The sequence below is a fragment of the Stylophora pistillata genome, chromosome 2 (assembly GCF_964205215.1).
Source record: "Stylophora pistillata chromosome 2, jaStyPist1.2, whole genome shotgun sequence".
NCBI lineage: Eukaryota > Metazoa > Cnidaria > Anthozoa > Scleractinia > Pocilloporidae > Stylophora > Stylophora pistillata.
This window is the reverse complement of record NC_142520.1, coordinates 27,491,231-27,515,109: the sequence shown is the minus strand read 5'-3', so window position 1 is coordinate 27,515,109 and position 23,879 is coordinate 27,491,231. Positions and strand designations below refer to the sequence as shown.

The following is a 23,879-nucleotide window of genomic DNA, read 5'->3' as shown; positions in this document are numbered from 1 at the left end:
ATGGATGGTGTATGTCAGAAGGTTGAAATAAAATCAATAAGCTTATGCTTGACAACAAGCAGAATCAACTATTATTGGTCAATAGGCTCATTCAAGAATGGTAAGTAACTATGCATCGATATTCATTTTAACCACTTCAGCCATTCGTTTTGTAAAGTTCTTTTGACACGGGGGACACACTAGCCTAATTTTTGCGTGCGACCTCACACGCTAAGTGCGTTGTGTCGTCTCGCACGCTAAGTGCGTTGTGTCGTCTCTCACGGTAGCTTTTGTTTTCGAAGGTTAACACGCTTCTATGTTCAACTGCATACCCTACATTGTTCGACAGGTTACGCTTTATTTGTTTTTAGTGTGTTCTATGAAACAAAGTATTTGCTAATGAAGTGTGCTCTTGGACACACTTTAAGCGTGCTAAAACTGATTTCCTTTGTTTTAAACTGGAAGCGTGTTGTGAGCGTGCTATCACCTTTAGCATCAAAATCATATGGAGGGTCGCAATGGCGCGAAACATTGGAGTAAAAGTTAATTGAGGAGCAAAGAAACAGTGCCAAAGACACTGACGTTATAACCAGTGAAAAAAAGGCATTCCTAGGCATCTAAGAGTCATTTTTTTGGCTGGGTGGGTTGAGGTGCGACACTGAGTAACTAATGTTTTCATTTATCTATAGGAAAAAAAGATCCTTAACCTTAAAGAGAACGAATATATCGCATTAATTCACCCAAAGAAAGAGAGGAAAAATCTTACCAATTTATCTGAAATAGACTCACGCAGAGATATTTGGTGGTCTATTGTCCCAGAGCTGCATTGGTTGCCCGCATACTGTAGCAGGGGTTTCAATAACATTAGTTGTTAGCGACCACTGAAGGTTTAATTGGCGGCTGTGACCACTAAAATTACTTTTTATTTTCTTTAAATGAAATCCAAACAGACGGCGGTAAGAGGTCCTACAGGCGGCGGTATACCACCGGTAATTGGCTTTTATTGAAACCCCTGCTGTAGCCCCCTTCGGGGCCATCGTTTGCTCTTTTCACGAAACATCCCCCCCTCTTGCCGTTCTGCAGAGAGACTGCGTTGCGTGACGAGACCAAAACGTAGTACTGCTACGTTTTGGTCTCTACTAAAAAACGGCAATCATGACAAAAAAGTTCCTCTAAATGCAATATGCGTGCAAGCTTGTTCGTGAAAAACAGGCGGAGTTCGCGCTTGATAGTAGTGAGGACGGTGTTGAGCGAGATAGGTAGTATAGAGAAGGAAGCAAGTTGCTGCGTCTCAAGACCATTGAAAGGATTAGCGACTGAGTAGGCGAAGGTGCGCGCAGTCGTTGAATCGGAAAGAGATTGTCGCCACATTTTTGAGCAATGTCGCCTGTCGCCAAAACCCCTTGGAAGGCCTCTAAGGTCGTCATTCATATCGCTATACTGATGACATAATCGTTGCACGTGCATACCATGAGGTAATCGTTGCACGTGCATACCATGAGGTAATTGTTGCACGTGCATACCATGAGGTAATCGGATATCCCAAGGGACGCAATAGTTCAGTTCATTAAACCAGACGGGATTTATAAGCTACATTCTCGATTTATTACACATATCTTCAAAGTTAGTACCACTGTTTACTTGCTTTTGGACCTGGAAACTTTTGGACCTGGAAACTTTTTGGACCTGGAAACCGCCTCCCGGTTAGCTCAATTGGTTAGAGCGCCGGATTGTGTTGTGCGGGAGGTCGAGGGTTCGAGCCCCGGCCGGACCGATACTCATGGTCTTAAAATAAGTGAGGAGAATTTGCTACCTTTCTAGAATCAAGAAATGGATAGATATTCTAGTCTTCTCGGATAAGGACGAATAAACCGTAGGTCCCGTCTCCTGCAGGGCTAGGGGTAGGAGACGTTAATTTCCCACGCCCGAGGTTACTGTGTTGTGGATGTCCTCCCCAGGGGTGGGATGGGTAGGAATTGGCCCTGAAAAGCCCCCATGGGGAGTGGTCAACTAACGCATGTATGTATGTATGTATGTATGTATGTATGTATGTATATGTACGTGTGGTTATTCACTCAATAAAAAGATCATTAATTTTTCTCTTGATTATTGACATAACTTTTAAATCATTTTCGCGTTATGATATGTTTGCGACTTATTTTTCGTGTCGCGTTAATGTCTCGATAATTTCTTCTTGAAATTCGCGAAATGAACGTGTCCCGAAAATTGCATGTAAATAGGTCGTATGCTATTCAACTACAAGTAGCTCTTAACGGGGTCAAAAAAAGAATGGTTGTGAGAGAACTTCGGAGTAATCAAGACCAAGGCACTCTGCATGGAAATACTGGGTGCAACCATCACAGCCCACCCAGTCTTCTCCATCATCATCACGGCAAATCTTACAACATTAGCGTTTCTGGCGGGAAAGGTTTATCGATTCACGTATGACCATGTCAAATGTCCCGTGCGTTTTCGTGATGCCTAAACAACACACGTACTTTAAAGGTGTGTCCGCTGAAGACCCCACACTCCGCCCGGGCGTTAATTTTTCCCTTTTCTTATTCAGCAATGTTTGACGGGAAATAAACTCAATCCAAACCCCCTCATACTAAAGTAGAGCCTTGAATAAATTTATTTTCTCGCGCGAAAATTAAGAAGCAGACCAGAGAGATCTGTATACTGATAGTGCGTCCGTTGAACTGTGTTTTCAGCTGGGAGAAAAAGCCCTTTTCAAGTACGATTTGCCTAGATCTTCCCTTTTAATTAATGCAAGTGGTTTAAGCTACATTTTCCAAAATGTCCGGATATCTTGGACGATTACAAAGAAAGCCAGTTTGAGCGGACATTGAAGCTTAATACAGAATGTCCCTTGCATTACATCAGACAGTAAATTGCTATAAGTCGCTCTGCCTTAAAAATACCAAGAGATCTGTTCAAAGTTGTTTTTCTTTTGCTCTTTTCTCCATAAAGAAGGTCCACAGAACTTGAATCGTTCAATATTTTATATGGAACTTGTCCTGACCGCTATCTTTGTTTTCATCCAACTGCAATCCGTTGACAATAAATGCGGGAGCAAAATGTCCTCGATTTCTGGCGATAAAGTAAACACGTAATTGTAGCGGGAAAGTACCCTTTAAACACAATATTTAATTCATGGAGAACTTTTAGAAGCAAAGAAGCAGATATTTAACATGAAAGTCAACGCACAAAGTAAAAAGAACTAGGTGGTCTATTCAATCTTTGCAAAGAGTGCAACCATAAGGCAAATTTAAGATTGTCAATCAAATATGATTTATGCCATTGCTTGTGCAAGTTTTAGCTAAGTCAGCAAAACTATCTCTTCCAAAACAACACGCTTTAGTGCTAAATTCGTGTTAGCTGACGGTGCCTTTGTGCTTTGCAAACAAGAAAGCAGAACACAAAGCAGGCATGTGTTAACTTGCAAAAGGTAGAAAAAAATTCCCTGACGACGTTTCTAATCTCGACAGATGATATCAAAATATTCCTCACGAAGGTGAGACATATTCTTTACTACAATCTGATTGATTATTGATACATCATAAAAATGTGCCAATCATATTGCTTTGAGATACACCAAATAAAAAAAGTGGACCAATCAGATTGCTTTGAGTTACACCAAAAATTGCGTCAATCAGATTACCTAGAGATACACCAAAAATTCTGGCGGCAATCTGATGAGTGCGAGCTACACACCACTCCACGCTCTCACTTTTCAGGCTTTCATTTTCCTGTGAGGTAGTTCACCTACCAAAGTAAGTCTTTTTTTTAGTCTTCCTCAAGTTGTTCTCGGTAAATCAGTGTCAATATGTGATTCACATCAGTACCCTGGATCTTTTAATGCACAATTGTGATAGCTCGTATGATCACAAAATATTCTTTCAAACTTCATCCGTTCGACATTATTACTTGTGTTATTGTCTACTGGACTGCTTGTCTCACCTCGCTAATCTTCCACCAGTAAAGCAAAGGGTTTAAAGAAGCGTTAAAAAAGCTCAAGCAGTCGAAGTTCCTCTGATTGCATTGAGCAGCAATTAATATGTTTCGCTGTAAATCAGAATTATATCTCCCACATAACGAGGTATATTGCAAACAACTAATGCTAACTGCACCCACACTGCACTGTACACCGTCTTACCAGGGGCAGATCCAGGGGAGGGGTTGAGGGGGTTGCAACCCCCCCTTTGAGCAGCATTTTAATTTTTTTTAATTCTTCTTTAAAAAAAATAAGAACAAAATTGTCTTTTACGAAGTTGTTTCACTTCCACCATTCACCTGCTTTTGCGGATTTAAAAAGATAATATACATTTCGCAACTTCTGTCAGTGTGGGGGATCAGTTACTTGGGAGAAAGTCTTATTAGGATCGCGTGACGTCCTCAGGGTCATATATAATAGGAACACAGGTGAAATTCATTCAAGCGTAAACGAGCGGGATTGGGACCGAGCGAATGTTTGAGTCAGTTGCTGAGGTCGAAGAACGTACGAACTGGAAGCTGTCATGAAGAAAATAACCGATTTTTATGCGAAGAAATCAGGTAAGTTCGTGTTTTTTTTTTTAAAAGACGGTTAATTATATTTAATAACAATAATAACTACTTTCAACACCCGATAGCCTTGACATACCGTGCAATTCATACAACAGATACAAAGTGTATTTTTCATTGTCCACCAGTTGAAAGCTGACTGGCAAGAAAATCATGTCTTTTGAACATAAATAAACATTTTGCAGGTTCAGCCCAATCGAGGCCTGAAGATAATGAAGGTATTAATGAAGGTAAGCAGAAATAAAATTGTTCTTAAACGGAGAGAGAGAAAATAATTTATTATACTTCACTACGTGAACTGTCATTATAATTATAAACACAGAAAGCTTCGACATCCGATAGCTTCGACACGCGATAGCTTCGACACGCGATAGCCTCGACATACCGTGCAATTCATACAAAGTGTATTTTACATTGTGCACCATATTGAAAGCTGACTGGCAAGAAAATCATGTCTTTTGAACATAAATAAACATTTTGCAGGTTCAGCCCAGTCGAGGCCTGAAGATAATGAAGGTATTAATGAAGGTAAGCAGAAATAAAATTGTTCTTAAAACGGAGACAAAGAAAATAATTTATTATACTTCACTAAGTGAACTGTCATTATAATTATAAACACAGAAAGTGCTCCTCCTAACAAGCAGCCAAGAATCAGCAACCCTGACGATCAGGCTGGAGGGTCTGGGATCGAAGGTAGAATTTCTTATTTTTATTTATCCGAAAAGTAAACTTATATCGGCCAGCACCAACAAAAAGTATTTATTCCAACGTTGCAAGAAGTCTAGTGAATTCCAAATAAAACTGACTAGTATTATAATTTCGTTTTGTACACAGCTTTGCCCGATGAAGTATTGGTCGAGGTGTTTAAAAACTTCTGCCTTAAAGAATTGCTTAAAACAGTGTGCCTGGTCTCAAAGAGGTGGAGGCACATTATAAACAACAATAACATTCTGTGGAGTTGCCTACTTCTTGATGAGTGGCCCATGCAATATTTAAATGAAGAACAAATTGTTAATTTCATGTCGCACTCCAGTGGGTTCAGATATTTATCTATAAGATATATCGAAATAACAACATCAGAAAGGAGGCTTCAAACATTGTTAGGAGATAGTCTGGGATTTTCTAAACGTTTGAGATATCTGGATTTAAGTGGCCAGCCGATATCATCCCTTAATTTCCTATTGACTGACTCTAATTCTTCTCCTCTTGAAACCTTAATCCTAAATGACTGTAGAAAAATAGATACTTGTTGTTGCACGGCTATTTTAGAGCAATTACAAAATCTTACAGTACTATCACTCAACAGAGTAGGATTCACTGCCAATCAAGTGGCAACTATTACTTCCTCATTATGCTCATTGAATGTTCTGTGCCTGGTTGGTGTAAGCCTTGAAAGAAACGACGTAAGGCTGATTTTGCAAAAATTGAACAGCCTTCAGTTTTTTGAAATATCTTGCAGTTCCGAAGATAAAGAATATATTGATGCTCTAGGGGAAGAATATGACGTTACTTTTGTCTGCCTCTAAGAGTAAAAGCATGTTACATACTATAGCGGCATAACAGTGTTATGTTATAGAAAATAGTTTGTCATTTAGTGAAGGTATATATAACCAAGACATTTTTCATGTGACCTGTAAAGTACAATAAAAGCAGGCTATTGTATTTATTTAATGCATGTGTGTCAATTTTATTGAGGTTATTGCAAATAGATAAAGGACTAACCTATTAAAAGTTGTGAATGTATACAAATAAACTCTTTTTGTAAATTTTAGATGTAGCTGCAAAATGTCCTGTGCCTACCACTTCTGGTTCAACCACAGGCACAAAGATTGATTTGGGAACTGTTGTCAAAGATGCTGCAGGCTCTTGGGATGTTTTGAGGCGATTATCGCACGAAATTACAGATGAAAAAAGAATGCAATACCTTACATTACACTGCAAACCTTCTGAGTCTGATATACTTCATTCTCATCAAGTTACCAAAGGAAAGAAGACATGGAAAGTTTCTTTTCAATCGAAATGGCTGAAACAGTTCCCATGGCTTTGCTACAGCTACATACTTGAAGGTGGGATTTGTAGTCACTGTATCTTATTTCCTAACAAAGTTACCAAGGGTACAACACCAGGTGTATTGGTCACAGTACCGTACCAGAAATCTTACACTAAGGCACTTGGCAAGGATGGCATCCTCAACTGTCATGAGCAATCTGCGATGCATAGATACGCAACTGAACAGGCAGACCTCTTCAAACAAACTTTTCAGAATCCTGAGAGGTATAGAGTAGATTCCCAGCTGGCGACGGCCGAAGCCAATCAAGCCACAGAGAACAAAGAAATTCTACGACAGATTGTTCTAGCTGTTGAGTTTCTAGCAAAGCAGAGTCTGTCCTTTAGAGGACATCGTGATGATCGTGTCGATTTTTCAAGTTATGAAACTAACAGAGGAAACTTTGTTGCTCTACTTCAATTACTTGCGAAAGGAAACGAGCCTCTTCAGAAGCACCTCATGTCAGCAAGCCGACAAGCAAGATATACCAGCAAAACTATTCAGAATGAGGTCATTCACGTGTATTCATCAAAAATTAAGGAAAGGCTGACAGCAGAGCTGAGGGACAAGGGCCTCCCTTTCACGATTATAGCAGATGAGGGTACAGATCCACACTCAAACCAGGAGATCTTATCTTTATGCCTGAGGTTTGTGGACCAGTCTTCGCCAAACGATCCTCATGTCAAAGAATGCCTGATTAGTTTTATGCACTTACAACGAACAAATTCCACCATGATTTCAAGGAAGATTTTGGAATCTCTCTCTGATCCATCTGTTTCTTTGGATCCTAGCAACATCCGTGGTCAGGCATATGATGGAGCTTCTGTTATGTCAAGTGGAAAGGAAGGAGTGCAGGCTAAGATAAAAGAGTTCAGTCCGTTGGCTCTTTTCACGCACTGCTATGCTCACTGCCTAAACCTCTCCATCGCAGCAACATGCAAACTAGCAGAAGTGCGAAATTTGATAGGTCTGATTAACGAAGCATATCTTTTTTTAAATAACAGCCCGAAGCGACAGCAGCTGTTTGAGTTGACACTGAAAGAATACCTTCCTGAGAATTCTCACAGCAAGCTTCCAGGTCTATGCAAGACACGCTGGGTGGAAAGGCACACATGTCTAGATGTTTTTCTTGAAATGTATGAGATTCTTCTCACATTTCTTGATGCTATTGTTGCCCCCCACGAATACCCGAATTTAAAATCATCTACTGGAAGCTGGAACTGGGACAAGGATACCATCACAAAAGCCCAGGGACTGAAAGCCTCTTTGTCGTCATTTCAGACAGTAGTGGTTTTCATTACAACCAAGAATATTCTTGATGAAGTCAAAGCTCTTGCATCAAAGCTGCAGAAACGGGACCAAGATATTTATGAAGCATACATGATGGTTGATGAAGTAATTGGAAACATCAAGTCTGCTAGAAAAAACATTGACAGCGACTTTAAAGTGTGGTACACAGAAGTATTAAACCTTGCCGAGAAACTGGGAATCGTGGAAGCCGTACCCAGGAAGACAAGCATACAGAGGAACCGCTCAAACATTCCCAGCTCTAGTCCAATTGATCATTATAAAAAATCTGTGGCTATTCCCCTCCTTGATTCCTTGATTAGTCAAATGGAAGACCGGTTTTCTGTCGAAGACCGCCACGCACGCCACTTGCTTTATCTTGTTCCCTCAATCATAGTTCAAAACACCATGGAGCTATCTGAAGCAACAAAAGGCATGCTGTTCTGGGAGAATGACCTTCCTTTTCCCAAATCCCTTGGGAATGAGCTGCGAAGATGGCAAACTATGTGGCAGTCAACAGAGAAGGACCTCCCAAACAATCTTTTATTGGCACTTGGCGCGTGTGACGAGGATGCTTTTCCAAACATCCATCGTCTTCTACTCATCGCATGCACCCTACCAATCAGTAGTGCGGAAGCTGAGCGGTCCTTTTCGCTCATGAAACGGATCAAGACCTGCACCAGATCAACGATGTCTGAAGAGCGCTTCTCAGACCTTGCTGTAATTGCGATGCATTACCCTGAGAGATTCGAGGTAGACGAGATCTGCGAGGCTTTTGTAAAAGCCCATCCAAGAAGACTTTTTCAGGCTTCGTTGTTTGATTAATGAGGTATGCTAATGCAGTAGAAAAACGACAACAACTGCTGGACAGTTCAATCATACATTATTATTTTTTAATTTCTGTCTGAGAAATAAGATTAATCCCAGATTTTATATCATGCCTTCACAAAATCTAAACATCATATTTTTGGGGGACAGGTATGACACTGGAACTGTTAAGAGCTCACGCCAGAGGCATGGGGCCATCACTCGCCTTCTGCCATTGGCGATAAAAGTGTACTACAATAATGTACAAACGGGCCGCCGCAAGGGTTTCAATAAAAGCCGGTTACCGGCGGTTTACTGCCGCCTGTCATGCCTCTTTCAGCCGTCTATTCACAGTTTGTAATTCTTAGTCTCTCTTCTACTAGAACTAAACTAATAAGTAATGCAAGAAAGCAACGGAAGAATTCTAGAACGGAAGACAACGTCAAAAAAAACACTCTTTCCAACCTTGAAATACAGGCTACAACAACACGCCTTTTGATGCCCAGAATGCTGGAAATTGCATTTCCGAGCTTCTAGATTTCAAATTTTTCTGGGGGGGCATGCCCCCAGACCCCCCTAGTTGGAAGGGGCCTTGCGGCCCCTTCTAAATCACCGACATCTGTACAACCCCCCCTTTCAGAAAATCCTGGATCCGCCCCTGCTTACTGTACCTCGCTATGTTCAGTGCATTTGGTTGGCTCGGTTGTTGTTCGACACGATCTTGTACTTGAGCGTGAAGATACATACATACAAACATACATACATAATGTTACATACATACAAACACACATATATATATATACATATATACATACATTTATTTAATTGACTGAGCCCCTTTGACAGGGCTTTTCAGCCACAATATGCTAACTAAGACTAAACAAGTAACAAGAAGAATAGAACTAAATCATTAACTGATTAAAAAACATAGAGACATAATAAAAATCAGGCTAAAAGCATGTTGACAAGTCTCTTATTGAAGATTTTACCGTCCGCTACCTTCTTATGGTCTTTGGAGAGACTGTTCCAACATGCAACGCCTCTGTAGGCGAACGATCGCTGCTCAGTTTTAACCGGTATCTTGGTGGGTTCAGATCTTTTTTATTCCGTGTGTTTCTGTTGTGTAGTTCTAGTCTCCTTGTAAATTTTTGACTGAGATAGTCAGGCGCCAGTCCATTTAAGCACTTGTGAACCATAACAGAATTATTTTAAAAAAAGTTTATCGGCAATAGGAAGCAATTTCAGCGACTTCAAGCCTTCAGAAATGCGATCGCACTTTCTGAGGCCGAGCACAGCATGAATATGCAGCTTTACGAAAACGTAAATATGGCGTAAATTTGCTTAAAGTTGTATGACCAACTTTACGCTAGTATTTAAAGTTGTTTAAAGACGATTAAAGATCAATTTACACGGTCGGTACGTAAAGTTGACTTAAAGATAGCGTAAAGGTGTCGAATCAGCTTTACGCTTGTTTACATCGCCACCTAAAGTGCTCTTAAAGATCAGCTTTATACTTTATACTTTATACGTCATAATTCCGCCAACTTTACGTCAATCGTTTTAGTGTTCATTTACGCCATTGATTAAAAGTAGCGTAAAGGTTAACTTTACGGTTTGTTTACGTTAATTAGCGAAAGTAGCGTCTTTCTGCCAAGAAGGTGCTTAATTCTATTGATCCTAATTAACCTATACATGTAATCGGAGACTGTATTAAACATATGCTCATGAAAACTTCGTGAGGAGTCAATAGTCACACCCAGGTCTTTGGTCACGGTTACAGATTTAATCTCCTTTCCCAGCAAGATGACTAAGAGAGCAGAATATCTTTGTGTACGAGGCGAATGAAATAACCAAGCAAAATGGTGTAACTATATACCCATACCAAGAAGGTCTACGGCTATCCAGATAGAAGCATAACGCTGTGACAGTGGATAGAATCCAGAAGGAAGCTACAGTCATATAGGTGCGCTTCAAAGTTACAATTTGTTTGTATCTCAGCCCCAACAACAGACGGATCATTTTTTCAATCTGGATCTCTATTTACAGCATCAACAATAGTTGCAAAGTTTAAAACGAAAGCAATCTTTATTTCAAGCTGTCTTGTCATGTTATTCCCTTAAGTCTCCCCAGCTTGGCTTAAGTATGCGTCGATGGCACCTATTTTGGTTCAAATTTCTGCGTTATTTATTTCACTTTTACCTCTATGAACACTTCTCATGACGAGTCAAAATAGCAAAAAGCTCTCTGCCCAAAGGGCGGGAAAAACGCAAGGGATCAGGTCGCGATTAGTTAGAGATTTTTACGTCTGATTGGTTGAAATGGGTGACGCGAGTTTTCGAGACCAATCAGAGCGGAAAAAGGCTAAACCAATACATTGCATAGTTTCTTTCAACATTCAATTACTCATTGAAATGCGCGTTTGACACGTGGATAAATATCTTACCGCCGCCAATGTAGTTGTTAATATAGTTATCACGCTCTTCTTAATCTCCTTTTTCGTACAATTTTTTCGTACTCCTTTTTCGTTCACTTGCTAAATGTGTGAACTTAAAACACATTTCGATCTGAACCGTTTATTTATTTATTTATTTATTTTTTGAAAAATAGAAATCTCCATTATAGACTAAAAACAATCTAACGAATGAAGGAAGTAACCAACACGTTGTGAAGAAGCATTTTACAAGTATAACGGTGCGAAATCCGTGCGAAACAGTAACCGGCACGATAGTCTCGAACCCAGACCTTTCACGGCCAAAAGCTTTCAAGCTGTACTACTATGCTTCGTTTTACTAACTGAGCGCCCGGAATTGGCCAAGTATCTGCTCAATTAAATTATCATCCATCTTTGTTCAGAATTACACACATTAAACAAAATCTGATTGCGTATCGTCAACCAATCTAAAGGTAATTCTCACTATCAGCTGAAGGCTCTTCTTCTTTCCGTTCTAGAATAAAAAAACAGCGAGAAAATAAATAGGTATATATACATTGAGCTAAAATGAGGAGGTATTTTTTAGGAAGGAATAGTGTTAGTATGACCGATTATGTTAAAAATGATCGAAACTAGCCAAACAACAACCGTTCATTTATTCCGGCGATACTTTTTTCAAGAAAGCAAACAAAAAATTGAGGCATCATGGATCAATCAAGGTTCCGCGTTTAAAAATTAAGAAAGCAATTTTAACCACCCTAGGAATATGATGAAAATAAAAGATAACTAGAAAAATAAAAAAACAACTAGCCGCGATTAGCTCACATTGTTCAAATAAGGCCACTTGGGGATCACTGATGCTTTCTTAGACTACTTCCAATCAGCCTTTCCCTATGGTAACGAGAGAGTTCATCGAGAAGGTAGGTTGATAACGAGGCGAGTCTCGTCCTGTTCTCCTCTCGTCCCACACTGTTCTTTTTTTTGGTTTTCGCCTCATGTCGAAACCAACAACAGGTTACGATCTGTATTGGCGCTCTTAATATTACCTGCATCTGCCGAAGTATCGTTATCTTCATCGTTTTCATCGTTTTCATCAGGTACATTACGGTCACTCCCTTCCCCTGTGTCCTGAGGATTCTTTTGTTCCACAGTATCGGATCCTACAAGATATGAAGAAAGCAAAATTATGTAAATGCAATCTGTCTCAGTTCCTGATAAAAAAAAAAAAAGAACCCTCCCTACTTTCGTCAGAGCTTCGATCTGAAAAAACTAATTGAAACAATACTTGAGGATCGTCAATCTGCTCATCTATTTCCCGCATGTAAAATATGTTATTGTTCATCGTGGTTATGTAGAATAACGAATGTCTAATCGATCTATAGAGCCCATTGCAGAAACGTGAGAGGAGTGGGACGAGTTTCTTTTATTGATTACATTGAATATCTAAACATTTCAACTGAAACACTACTGAATGAAAAGCTATCCAGTCAAGTTTGAGAGTTTTCAGCGGAAAAATGTCCAAATCGGAGTCTTGCAAAAGTTGCGAAAATTCGATACAAACCCTTAAAATTTTTTGCCCTGTCTACCCAATCCATACAAACTCTCTATTTTAGGTGATATTTGAAAAGCTGTCATTTTGCCATTTTCCTCCTCTAAATACTCCTACTCTTGCTTAAGACTCTCAAATTTAGTTTATCTTTCATTTGAATAGCTTTGTTTTTCAAACAAACGGAAAGCAACCACACTCTTTCCCAATCCTCTCACGTTTCTGCAACGGGCTGTTGTGAGACAAATGGTTAAACATTCGTTAATATTCCTGTATGTTTTTGATTTTCAACTCCTGTCATGAAATCAAATTCAAAACAGACAGACAGAGGTAAATCTTTTAAAAAGGAACATTGTAGCAAGTTTTCATCGAAACAGGGAACTCCGTTTCGAAGATAACGGCAGTACCTATTCCCCAATCATCTGACATTTTGAAATAGCGGAAGAGAAGAAAAATTCCATGTAGATACAAAGATAGATCTCCCTTGCGAAGTCGAAGCACGGGCTTACAACGTTTTTACGAACATTGTCGGTTTGCAGCGTATATTCTCTGACAACATGTCAAAGCTAGATGTGAGCTGTTTTCATTACTTTCCAGTCGATGAAATGATAGCGAAACCCACAGGTATATGGTATTTCCTCGTGTTACCTGGCCAACAGCATAGGCGGCTTATTAGGAAAGATGGCCTGGCGTTACAAGCTTACGATCTTTCAGCGATTAGCCATGTTTGCCTTAGGGCTAGAATTAACAGGGAGGGAGGGGACGGGGAAAGCTTTTCTCACCTCCTCAGTAGGACTTTCTCTCTCTCTCTCTCTCTCTCTCTCTCTCTCTGCCCACCCGTCTTTTGATTTTAAAATCCAAGACGGTGGAAAAAGCATTTCCCAAAGAGATATCAAATACCCCCTTGTCAAATATATACCTACACGAGGCCTGTACTGAAGGCTAAGGAAAATACACCCCCCTCCCCCGACTACTTGACTAACCTGTCGTAACGTCATCTTCGGTCCCAATCTTCTCCTTGTCTCCTGGTAAAATAATCAACCTGAGCCTGTACTGCTCAGTTTCACTGTCAGGCGCATCCTCTTCGTTTTCTTGCGTACTCTCAGGAGACGTTAGTCGCTCCCTGGCGCTATAACCTGTTTTACTGGATGGTCTATAGGCTTCGTTTGCATGTGGATCTGTGGTCCAACCTTTGATCATGTGCCTATGAACATGCGAAGCTTCCTCACAAGGCGAGCGCGCTGGGCTTGACCTGCTCCCCGGAATTCGCTACGACGAAAAGAATAGTATTTTGGCTTTAAATTTATCCTACAACAAAAATAAATGGAGAGAGCCAATCACGACTTGGTAACCCAAGTTTTCCCGCGCTTTAAGAAGTTTGGTCGGTTTTACTTTGAGCTCTCATTGGCTCCTTGACGTATTTTCCTTTCTTCTGAAAAGTAGTGAGCCTTGATTACTTATTTTTGATTAAACGACACTCAAAAGCCCTCTATTTGAGTAAGTTGTTGGCCCCTTTCTTCTAGAAGTATCGTATGAATGCATGTATGTATTCATGCATCAGTGATTTTTAGACAAGCTGGCCCAGTTCAGCTTAAGGCTGGCTTAAGTATGAATAACGTATGAATAACAACGAGGCCAGACCACGACGAGGCCAACGAGGCCAGACCATGACGAGGCTAGACCACAACACTGGCAGCTACGTTCTCTACTCTTTGCGACAAGTGTGTGGGTTCTTTAACGTCCCTCGCTAATCAGTAAAAAGAAAATGCAGGAGACGGGGCCTACGGGTTTTCGTCCGTATCCGAGAAGACTAGAATATCTAACCAATTACAGATATTATGGCAAAGGCAGCATATTCTCCTCAATTATTTTAACACCCTGAGTGTTGGTCCGGTCTGGGGCTTGAACCCTCAACCTCCCGCACGGCAATACAGTGCTCTACAACGAGAGCCAACCGGGCGACAATTAATCTATCTCGAGAGATTCTTGAAACAATTTGCAACATGTTACAGTACACAGAAAGCCATACGAAGATATAAACTGGGTACACATCCTCTTTACTACTTTGGTCTCTGGAACAAGCGCAAAGGTAAACAACTTAAAAGAGTGTAGGGTATTACCTGCTCGTATCTCTTGATAAACTTAGAGTAACGCTGGTAATCTTTCCACTCTTTAACTCTCTCGTGTTCTTTCAGTTCTTTATTCTGAATTCTTCTACTAAACTCATAATCCAACAGATTCTGATACTGTCTTTGCTTCAGATTCATCAGTTGGGTGACAGAGTAGATGCGCGCCACTCCCCAGATGTATTGTTTCTGTCCCATGCTTAAATCTTCGTGTCGGAGAAATTTGTTCGTTTTCATAAAGCTTGGCAGTTCAACTGGCGTTCCGTCGAATCTCGACGGCGACTTCGGGCGCCTTGCCGAGCGCACTCGATCCCTTTCCTCTTGGCAGAGGTAGAACTTACCCAGTGGTCGGTTCAACTTCGCTGCGGTTCGGATTCCTTCTCTTTCATACATACGAGGTGGTTGGCAGGAGGCACTTCGTGAACTGTATGTTACAGTGTGGTTGCTATGAGACGAACCTGAAAAAGGAAAACAAGTAAAAGTCATGTAGTTCAGGTATTGCCTGTTGGGTTTCAACTAGTAGTTTGTTTCTTTTTTTACTAATTTTGGCTGTCTTAATTATCAGATTATCAATGGGGTTAGATTAAGGACAGTGAATCGAGAGAAAAAGTGACGTCAGAGACGCGCAAGTTTAAATTCTTAATAAATGAGCCAAGCTAAAATTTCTTATGCAGAAAGGCAGCTAACTCCTAAAACGAACAATTTTAAGCTGCATTTTCTATAAGCGTATTGGTTCAGTAGAAAGTAAAACTATTTCAAGTTAAAAGCAGTTATCAACGCCACTTTCTTTCTCGATCCACCTCTTCCAGTGTAGCTTGTCTGAAACAAAATCAGATGATTCCGAGCAGCTTAAACGAGAAATTGTTGTCGAAAAAAACCCGCAGAAATTGGGAAGTACTTTAACAGTACAAAAAAGAAATAAACTTTGAAACGCATCGTAAGGGATAAGCACAAAACTCGTTCTTTTAAATTACCAGGCAGCAATTGCCTGGTTTACCAGTGACAAGTGATTAAACTAACCTGGCCTCTCACGTGGTCTGTTTTCCGGCGCTGAAGGTTTTTCTCTCACCACGCCTGCACTAGCTGCCCTCTCAAGACTGCAGAGAAATAGCAGTATATATATTAGAGAGAAGAATTTAGATCAGTGCGAGTTGATTTAAAGCTGCACTTAAAATACTCAACATGGACAAAATCTCTTTGTTCTTATTCACTTAAAAAATCAGCTTAAAAATACAATTATCCCATTAACGTCAATCAAAAACACACCATCTTTGCGTCCCTATGGACCTCGCTGATTGGGTCCTCACTCCATTAGTCTTCTCGGCGCTACTGGCCCGCTGTGCTGGAGGTGCGGGTGATAAGGGACTAGATGTGTGCCTTGGAGACGGTCCCTGAGAATATGACGCAGTACTGGATGGTCTTGACTGATACTATTTGGGGAAAAAAAAAAAAAAAAAAAAAAAAAAAAAAAAAAGAGGACAAGGTGTTACTCAAAATCTAGACCGCAAAGAATCTGAACGACCACCCGCCAAAGGAGCCTCTCCCGCGCGTTTTTGCTCCTTCACGCGAGTATAGCTAACATTTTTACCGCGCACTACCTACTCAGGGTATGCTGTGTTGAATTAGGTTGGAAATTTTTTAGGAGATCGCCCACTAAACTTTAGCAAATTAACAATTGACCAGCGTAACACAACTATGAATTAACACACGAAGTTCCTCGCGTGGTGTAACACACACCACGAGTTGCGAGCGTGTGCCAGGCTCATTGGTTGAGCACTCGCGCGGAAAGCGAAATAAAAAGTTGCAAAATATCATTCGCTCTGCAAACAGTACACGTTTTTCTCGAAATTGACAACGAGACTCGTAGGAATGAAAGGTGAAACAGGTTTTTCTAGCTAGCCCTCTTTGGACTCTTACGGTTCGACCGAAAATTAGGTAAATTACTTGTCAGCCCGAAAAGATAAAACTACGGAGATTTTCATGCTAAGAATTCAATAATCCGTGCGTGATACAGCTTTACAAAGTCCACCTTTCGAGCTTTTTGAGTGATCACGTGCTCGATTGAGGTTAATTGTTCATAGCAACTGTTCAACGAATCAGTGAGTAAGCGAAATTACACACCGCAATTTACACCTGTGAAAACAAAAAGACCAAAAAACAAACATCTAAAATCGTAAAGGAAATCGAAACGTAAGCTTTTAAAGGGCAAAACAACAAAATTTTAAACGCAAACTATGGGTCACCTTTGAAGCGGTATTCGATGGAGGCGTTGATCCAAACATAAATGCAAAATGACAATAGGGAGCCGAAAAGTTTAGTGGGTTACGAAAGAAGATAAATTTCCTCAATAAACCTTCCATTAGCGCAAGTGATACTTTGAAGCTTAAGCTTTCGCTAAAAAAAATAAGCGATGTATGCATTTACTTCAAAAATCTTGAAATTGCTGAGGCTACCCTCACTAAAATGACTCCTGACACAAACAAACAAACATATTTACACATTACATGAATAACCTTTGACGAAGATTGTTTGTCATTTCGATCCAAGCCAGCAGTTAGTAGCTCTTCGACCCGCGCCACGGGAATCTGTTTCCATTTTAAAGCCTCTTTCCGAACTGTCATGACTCTTCGTGGTTGTACGCGGTATAAAATTGCTCGATCCCTTCTGATGATATCCACGTCTAAATTCGCATTCTTTTCTTGTATGGCACATTTCACTGGTGCGAGAGTTTCACGCATTTTCTTCGAGAATGCAAAGGTTCAATTTTTTACCAGCCGGTGCTAAACGAAGACGGTAACTATGACAGGAGAGCAAATTTGCATCGAGACACTTAAACAATTAATCTTCTTACTCCATCGCGATTCCCATGAGCTTGTTAATAAAAGAGCCAACAGGCTGAAGTTAAAAGCCATGCTCGGCTTGTTGTACACAAAAGTTTTGACACTCGAAGTTTGATTGCAAATTAAAACAAATTTCCATCACAAAAACAAAAAGCAGAGCTGTTGCCAAGGTGAGAATTGTAAAACAGTAACAGGAAAACCACTTAAATCCTTACGGCAAAAAATAAATACATTCTTAGCAGCTGGTAACAAAGTCAACAGAATTTTGCTCCGTATTTAAATAAGCCTGCTACGAAATGAATTTCGACGGATATAACAAATAACAATCATTTCTATACATCATTGCAATTTTCTCAAAATCTTTTCTTACGACTTCCGTGGTTTTGAAGAAAGAAGAATAAAAGGGTATAAGTGTATACTTAAGAATTCCACGCGGATGATTATAAAAATTGAGGAATATCTTCGGAAGTTATCACTGCAAAACGCAACATTCACGGGATTAATCTGTGCGTTCCCTTTGAAAGGAAAAAAAAATTATAATAATAAAGTAATAATAATAATAATAACAATAATAATAAAAACTAGGGAATGTTCGAGCAAAGGACCACGCTTTGAAGTTTTTCATCAGTTTATCAGCATAATAAACCACGCGGAATGTTGGTGGAACACGATAAAAGTTTGTGAACATCACGAAGCGAAAGCCAGCGAGTTACAAACTTTCGAGTGGATTATAACGCCGGTAAAACGATAGAGGGTGGGGTACTAGAAAGTGTGGTCTTTTTTTTATGAAATTAACATAAATTTTTTTTCCATTTTCTACGGGTTTTCTTCTTTTATCAATCAGGGCGCTCGTAGTATTTCAGTTATTATAGAAATACGCATTTTCATTTCCAATCTCGACTCTTCTGCTACGTAATCACTGACACAATGAGAAACCAATAAATTGAAACACAATTAAAGTCCACGCACTCACATGTTTGGAGCAAAATCAAGAAACCGCGTTGTGACCGCAATGACTACAAAGCTAACTGATCAATTCGCGGGAAAAATTCTGTGAAACTAGCTTGTAGTGTCGTCTTTTCAGACTGCTGTCTCTATAAAGTGGGATTGAAAAACTGCAATCCACTTATGGTTGACACGTGAAAAAGAAAAGAAAATCCAATTGTACTTTTCAAATCAGCAAAGAAAATGTTTTCCTTTCCCATTTTTAGTCTTTTCATTTACTTTTGTCAAAAACTTTTGACACTGTCCTCACTCACAACAAGACGACAATAGAAAGTATCCACATTATCAGAGGACTTTAGAGGCCTGATTAGGAGTTTACTGATGAACAATATGTAATCTTTGTAAAATCTTGCTTAGCACGATGAAAGATTCTCAACAATTTAAGAAAAGCACGCGGGATGCCCGCGCAGCAGCGCCAGTGAAGAAACACAGCCGTTAAACGTTTGTTCAGGTGCGAAAGTTGCCACAGCCAAGTGACACAGCGGTAAAATTAGTGTACATGCCTTGCGGATTCGACGCGTTTAAGGAGCGTTTAATGAGGTTCGATAGAAATTTTGCTAAAAACGGCAACCTTATCTGTTTTGGTTTGAGCTTATCCACAACAAATGGAAACAAACAATGGTAATACAAAAATGCCGTCATTTTGCCGTAAGAGTGTTACTATAGCTTTACTCCAGAAATATAGTCCTTCTTATTCCTTTGCACGCGTAAAATTCTCGCACATTGCAAGCTTGTTTCAAGAATTGCTCTACAGAAATGTATGTTGAAAGCAGCCTTTTTTCTAATAATTTCAATCACTGAGACAGACAAACAAAAACACTCACTGACAAGCAAACAAACAAACAAAGACACACGTGAGAAGATATACTGACAGATAATCTCTGACATAGAAAAAGACACTCTTTAGAACAACTTGTCAGACAACTGAATTTTTGAAAATTTCTTTACAGATTGAAGAGCAGGGTGGTAGTTTGGGAGGGGGGGAGGGGAGGGGTCCTGAGGTTGATGTGATCCTTCACCTCTTGATAAGGTGATTGAATAGATCACCATAACTGTATGACTAGACAGTTATGCTCCCCACCAATAACGTAGCTCCATTTTCTTCCTTTAAAAGCACACACAACCCACAATTCCTCTATTCGCTCCGACGAAGGGCTAACGCTCGAAACGTCAGCATTTGTAATCGTTACGGTGGCCAATTTACCATTTCAACTTTGTTGATATATTCAAATTATTATGTATGACTATATGTTAACAAAGAATATTAAAGTTGCAAAATGTATTTAAGTGATGTGAATATTGATTAAAAGGTGTTGTAATTTGTGACTGCATAACCAGGCCATTGACAGACTTTACTATGATCTTTTTAAATAGGACAACATATCACCTTATAATTGAGGTAACAAAAAAGAGTGAATTGGAAGAATCTCAACGCATGAATCTTATTGCTCATCCAAAAATTGTCCCTCATTTGGTAAAACACATGAAGATAGAGCAAGTTAACCCTTTCACTCTGAAGATCTTATACATAACTCTCCTTACTGTCTGCTACACAATTCTCATGACACTAGTTTGGGGAATTTAGTATTTGATCCATTAATAATCTCTCATTGATATTTTTCTTCACTCTCAGCACTTGTTTGCTTGATATTGTATTGATATTGTAAGGAGAAATTCTGTCTTGGTCACTCATGGGATAGAAAGGGTCAAGTCTGGGTGTGACACAGTGTGACTCTTGTACCCATTTAAAAAATCTCTCAACTACAGCCCATTAGACTAGACTATTTGTTAATTATAAAATAATCCTAAAGTTAAAAGTAAGGTATTTTGCTTGAAAAGAAGCTGGGAGTTTACATGGTTCTCTTACGTCAGTGATAAGTAAGTTCAGTCTTGCAGGCAAACTCAGCAGATCATCACTGTTGAAGCTTATCCCAGCCTCAAAGAATGAAGTAACAAAGAGCTTTGTTTCTCACTCCACATAGACTCTACACAAGTCCATCCCAATTACCACAAAGCTTATCCGAGCCTCAAAGAATGAAGTAACAAAGAGCTTTGTTTCTCACTCCACATAGACTCTACACAAGTCCATCCCAATTATCACAAAGCTTATCCGAGCCTCAAAGAATGAAGTAACAAAGAGCTTTGTTTCTCACTCCACATAGACTCTACACAAGTCCATCCCAATTATCACAAAGCTTATCCGAGCCTCAAAGACTGAAGTAACAAAGAGCTTTGTTTCTCACTCCACACAGACTCTACACAAGTCCATCCCAATTATTGCAAAGCTTATCCGAGCCTCAAAGACTGAAGTAGCAAAGAGCTTTGTTTCTCACTCCACATAGACTCTACACAAGTCCATCCCAATTATTGCAAAGCTTATCTGAGCCTCATAGAATGAATTAACAAAGAGCTTTGTTTCTCACTCCACATAGACTCAACACAAGTCCATCCCAATTATCACAAAGCTTATCCGAGCCTCATAGAATGAAGTAACAAAGAGCTTTGTTTCTCACTCCACACAGACTCTACACAAGTCCATCCCAATGATCTCAGAAATGTATCACTTGCTGTTAACCCTCCAGTGGAGAGAGATACTGTACGAGTAAAGTGTCTTGCCCAAGTTTAAAACACAGTGGCCTGGCCCAGGCCTAAATAAGGACCACCACTTCAATCTACGGCTCATCGGACTAGCTGCTATATGTTAACAAAAGCCTTCAAGACAACTGATTGCTAACCTTCATTATTGAAGTATTGTCAAGAGACGGTTGCAACCGAAAAGTCTTCACCCCTGTAGGAGTGGATGATGAACTTCTGAACTTCTCTTGCATCTCTCACCGAAGCCTGTCCTGCTTTGCTCTAAAAATGAAAGAGTAAATTGTGTAAATTCTAAGGTAGCGCATCATAATATTGCGTGACTTCTGCTTTGTCACACAACACCAGTGCTCAAAGCGGTATGAGACTTGACGTAACATCAAAACGCCTACAAAACACTGTCTTTGATTCTCCATGTGAGCCACACGTGTTCGACGTTATCCTTTGATTGAAAAAAAGTTCACCATGAGGAGAACTCTTTTTTTTTTTTTTTCGAGTAATGGCATAAAAATCTTAATTATTTCTTGCGTTGACCAGCTTCATTATGTGCGTGGCGAAAGCCGGAAATATTACAGTGTCGAACAAAAACTAACTTTAACTGGTTATTTCTCGAGACATATTAGATAAATTATAGCTTCCCTTCGTCCTTAATGGAAATAAAAGTTAAAATCTTTGTGTAAACAAAGCTGGACAAGTTGTTGGAATAAAAATCTCAGTCGCGAAATGGGACACATGTACATGTAATTAATGAATTCTCTCCTCGCCAAGACGTATCACGGCATACGGTAACTATTTAAAAAGAATCAACGTTCGAAACGAAATATGATCAGTTTAATCAAAGTTTACCGCCAAGTTCTAAACATATTTTGGCACTGTAGTCTTACGAGAAGCAAATTTGTTTGAAGTTCACTCAGAACAACACAATACAATAATTGCGATCGAACACAATTTGCTTTATCTCAGTTAAAGAAACTCTACCTTCAATTACATTACGAATTCAATTAAGGAAAGTAAACTGAAAGTTGCTTTCGAACTTACCAGATTATAGACCTTAAGATAATCGACAAAAACATAAAACTTAGCCTTGAGAAAGCAAAAGTTGACTGTTGCTTGCCTTCGAAATTCGAAGCCGGGTGATGCTTTCATGCAGAACATAGGTCAAGAACAACGTAATGGAGTGATGGAATTTTTATATAAGCTTACCTGTTACGAAATTGCTCTGGAATTTTACTTCATCATGCGAAGGTCTGTAGTATAAGTGTGACTGGAAACCGGAATTTCGGGCGAAAATTGGCGATTATTGACTCGAATTATGCTGTTTGGTCACCCGCTGATTGTCTTCGTTGTCAAGACACTGCTTTGAGTATGAAAACAAAAGCCTTTGTTTCAACTGAATGGTTACAGCCAATTAGCAACGCAATCTGCGACCTTTCAAGTGGAACACAGAGCACAAAAAAACTACAAGTGAAGATGATAGCTCTTTAGTGCTAACAATAGCAAGACTGCGTGCGCAATGAGAAAATCCAAATATTTAATATCATGAATGGCGACTGCAGACCCGCCGTTAGACAGTAAGCACCCTTTGAACTGGATCCCTTTTGTCAGCCGTTATATTTTTTTTTTTCGAAAGAAAGTGAAGTAAATGAGGAACACGTGTTATCGATTTTCCTGCGTAATATTCCACGCGGAATGTTAAAAGAACACTAACAAATTAAACTGGAGGCAAGCCATTTACAATCTTTTCGACGAGTGTCTTCTCAACATTACTTCGGTAAACAGATAAAAAGTGGTCATAAAAAGCTCTGTGTTCCAGTCACACTTAACACTTCTTCAGTTTTCTACGTTTACTAATTTAACGAAGAAGACCATACCTCAGGCTTAGGTTCTATCTAAAACATTTAAATTTTGATAATCTGTTTCTTTTGAGTGAGCAGCATAAAAAAGGGTAATTTTAAAGAGGTAATCTAACTTAAATACTTGAACATGTCTTCACATAATCCTCTTTTAGACCTCAGCATTTCAAACGCACAAGACAGTTACATACATACATACGTAAGTTGACCGCTCCCCATGGGGGCTTTTCAGGGCCAATTCCCACCCATCCCACCCCAGGGGAGGACATCCACAACACAGTAATCTCGTGGGTGGGAAATTAACGTCTCCTACCCCTAACCCTGCAGGAGATGGGACCTACGGTTCGTTCGTCCTTATCCGAGAAGACTAGAATATCTATCCATTTCTTGATTAAAGAAAGGTAGCAAATTCTCCTCACTTATTTTAAGACCATGAGCATCGGTCCGGCCGGGGCTCGAATCCTCGACCTCCCGCACAACACAATCCGACGCTCTAACCAATTGAGCCAACCGGGAGAAGGCTACATTTCCACCAGCGAATTACAGATCGAACGTTTTGTTATTGGCTTATTTCCAAACGGCCATCATAATGTCTTCTTTTTTTTTAAACTTGAAAATGACAAAATTAAGGAAGTGACTCTAACAAACGATGTGGCGCCTGAATCTACTTTTATAGGGGTTTTGCTAAAAGCAGGCTGCGGCCCGCGGCCCGCGGAGCGCGGCCCACGGCCCAGCGGCCTGGCAGTCCGAAGGCCCAGCGGCCCACAACGGCCTGCGACACGGAGGCCCGGTGGCCCAGTCCT

At 40.0% G+C, this 23,879-nt stretch overlaps 2 protein-coding genes across 6 annotated transcripts; one reads left to right on the top strand and one right to left on the bottom strand.

Annotated features, from left to right (window-relative positions):
- Positions 1 to 4,136: 4,136 nt before the first annotated feature.
- On the top strand, positions 4,137 to 9,030 carry LOC148738131 (52 kDa repressor of the inhibitor of the protein kinase-like). 3 transcript variants are annotated; one of them, XM_088750020.1, is made up of 5 exons: positions 4,137 to 4,533; positions 4,728 to 4,772; positions 5,026 to 5,070; positions 5,164 to 5,235; positions 5,377 to 6,213. In XM_088750020.1, exons 1-5 carry the CDS (start codon positions 4,497 to 4,499, stop codon positions 6,066 to 6,068), a joined length of 891 nt encoding a protein of 296 aa, XP_088606146.1. In that variant the 5' UTR covers positions 4,137 to 4,496; the 3' UTR covers positions 6,069 to 6,213. The 3 variants fall into 3 exon arrangements, with proteins under 3 accessions (XP_088606146.1, XP_088606149.1, XP_088606147.1); XM_088750023.1 differs by lacking the exons at positions 4,728 to 4,772; positions 5,026 to 5,070; positions 5,164 to 5,235; positions 5,377 to 6,213 and adding exons at positions 7,458 to 7,471; positions 8,049 to 9,030 and having other exon boundaries at positions 4,137 to 4,543; XM_088750021.1 differs by lacking the exon at positions 4,728 to 4,772 and having other exon boundaries at positions 5,164 to 5,519.
- Positions 9,031 to 11,240: 2,210 nt separating this feature from the next.
- On the bottom strand, positions 11,241 to 22,586 carry LOC111333696 (uncharacterized). Of its 3 annotated transcripts, none has more exons than XM_022939332.2 (8): positions 22,427 to 22,586; positions 21,367 to 21,487; positions 16,053 to 16,216; positions 15,807 to 15,883; positions 14,781 to 15,244; positions 13,644 to 13,929; positions 12,161 to 12,274; positions 11,241 to 11,628 (listed from the first exon to the last, which is right to left on the bottom strand). In XM_022939332.2, exons 2-8 carry the CDS (start codon positions 21,457 to 21,459, stop codon positions 11,582 to 11,584), a joined length of 1,245 nt encoding a protein of 414 aa, XP_022795067.1. In that variant the 5' UTR covers positions 21,460 to 21,487; positions 22,427 to 22,586; the 3' UTR covers positions 11,241 to 11,581. The 3 variants fall into 3 exon arrangements, with proteins under 3 accessions (XP_022795067.1, XP_022795068.1, XP_022795066.1); XM_022939333.2 differs by lacking the exon at positions 22,427 to 22,586 and adding an exon at positions 22,262 to 22,392; XM_022939331.2 differs by lacking the exons at positions 21,367 to 21,487; positions 22,427 to 22,586 and adding an exon at positions 17,300 to 19,437.
- Between the last annotated feature and the right edge of the window lie 1,293 nt (positions 22,587 to 23,879).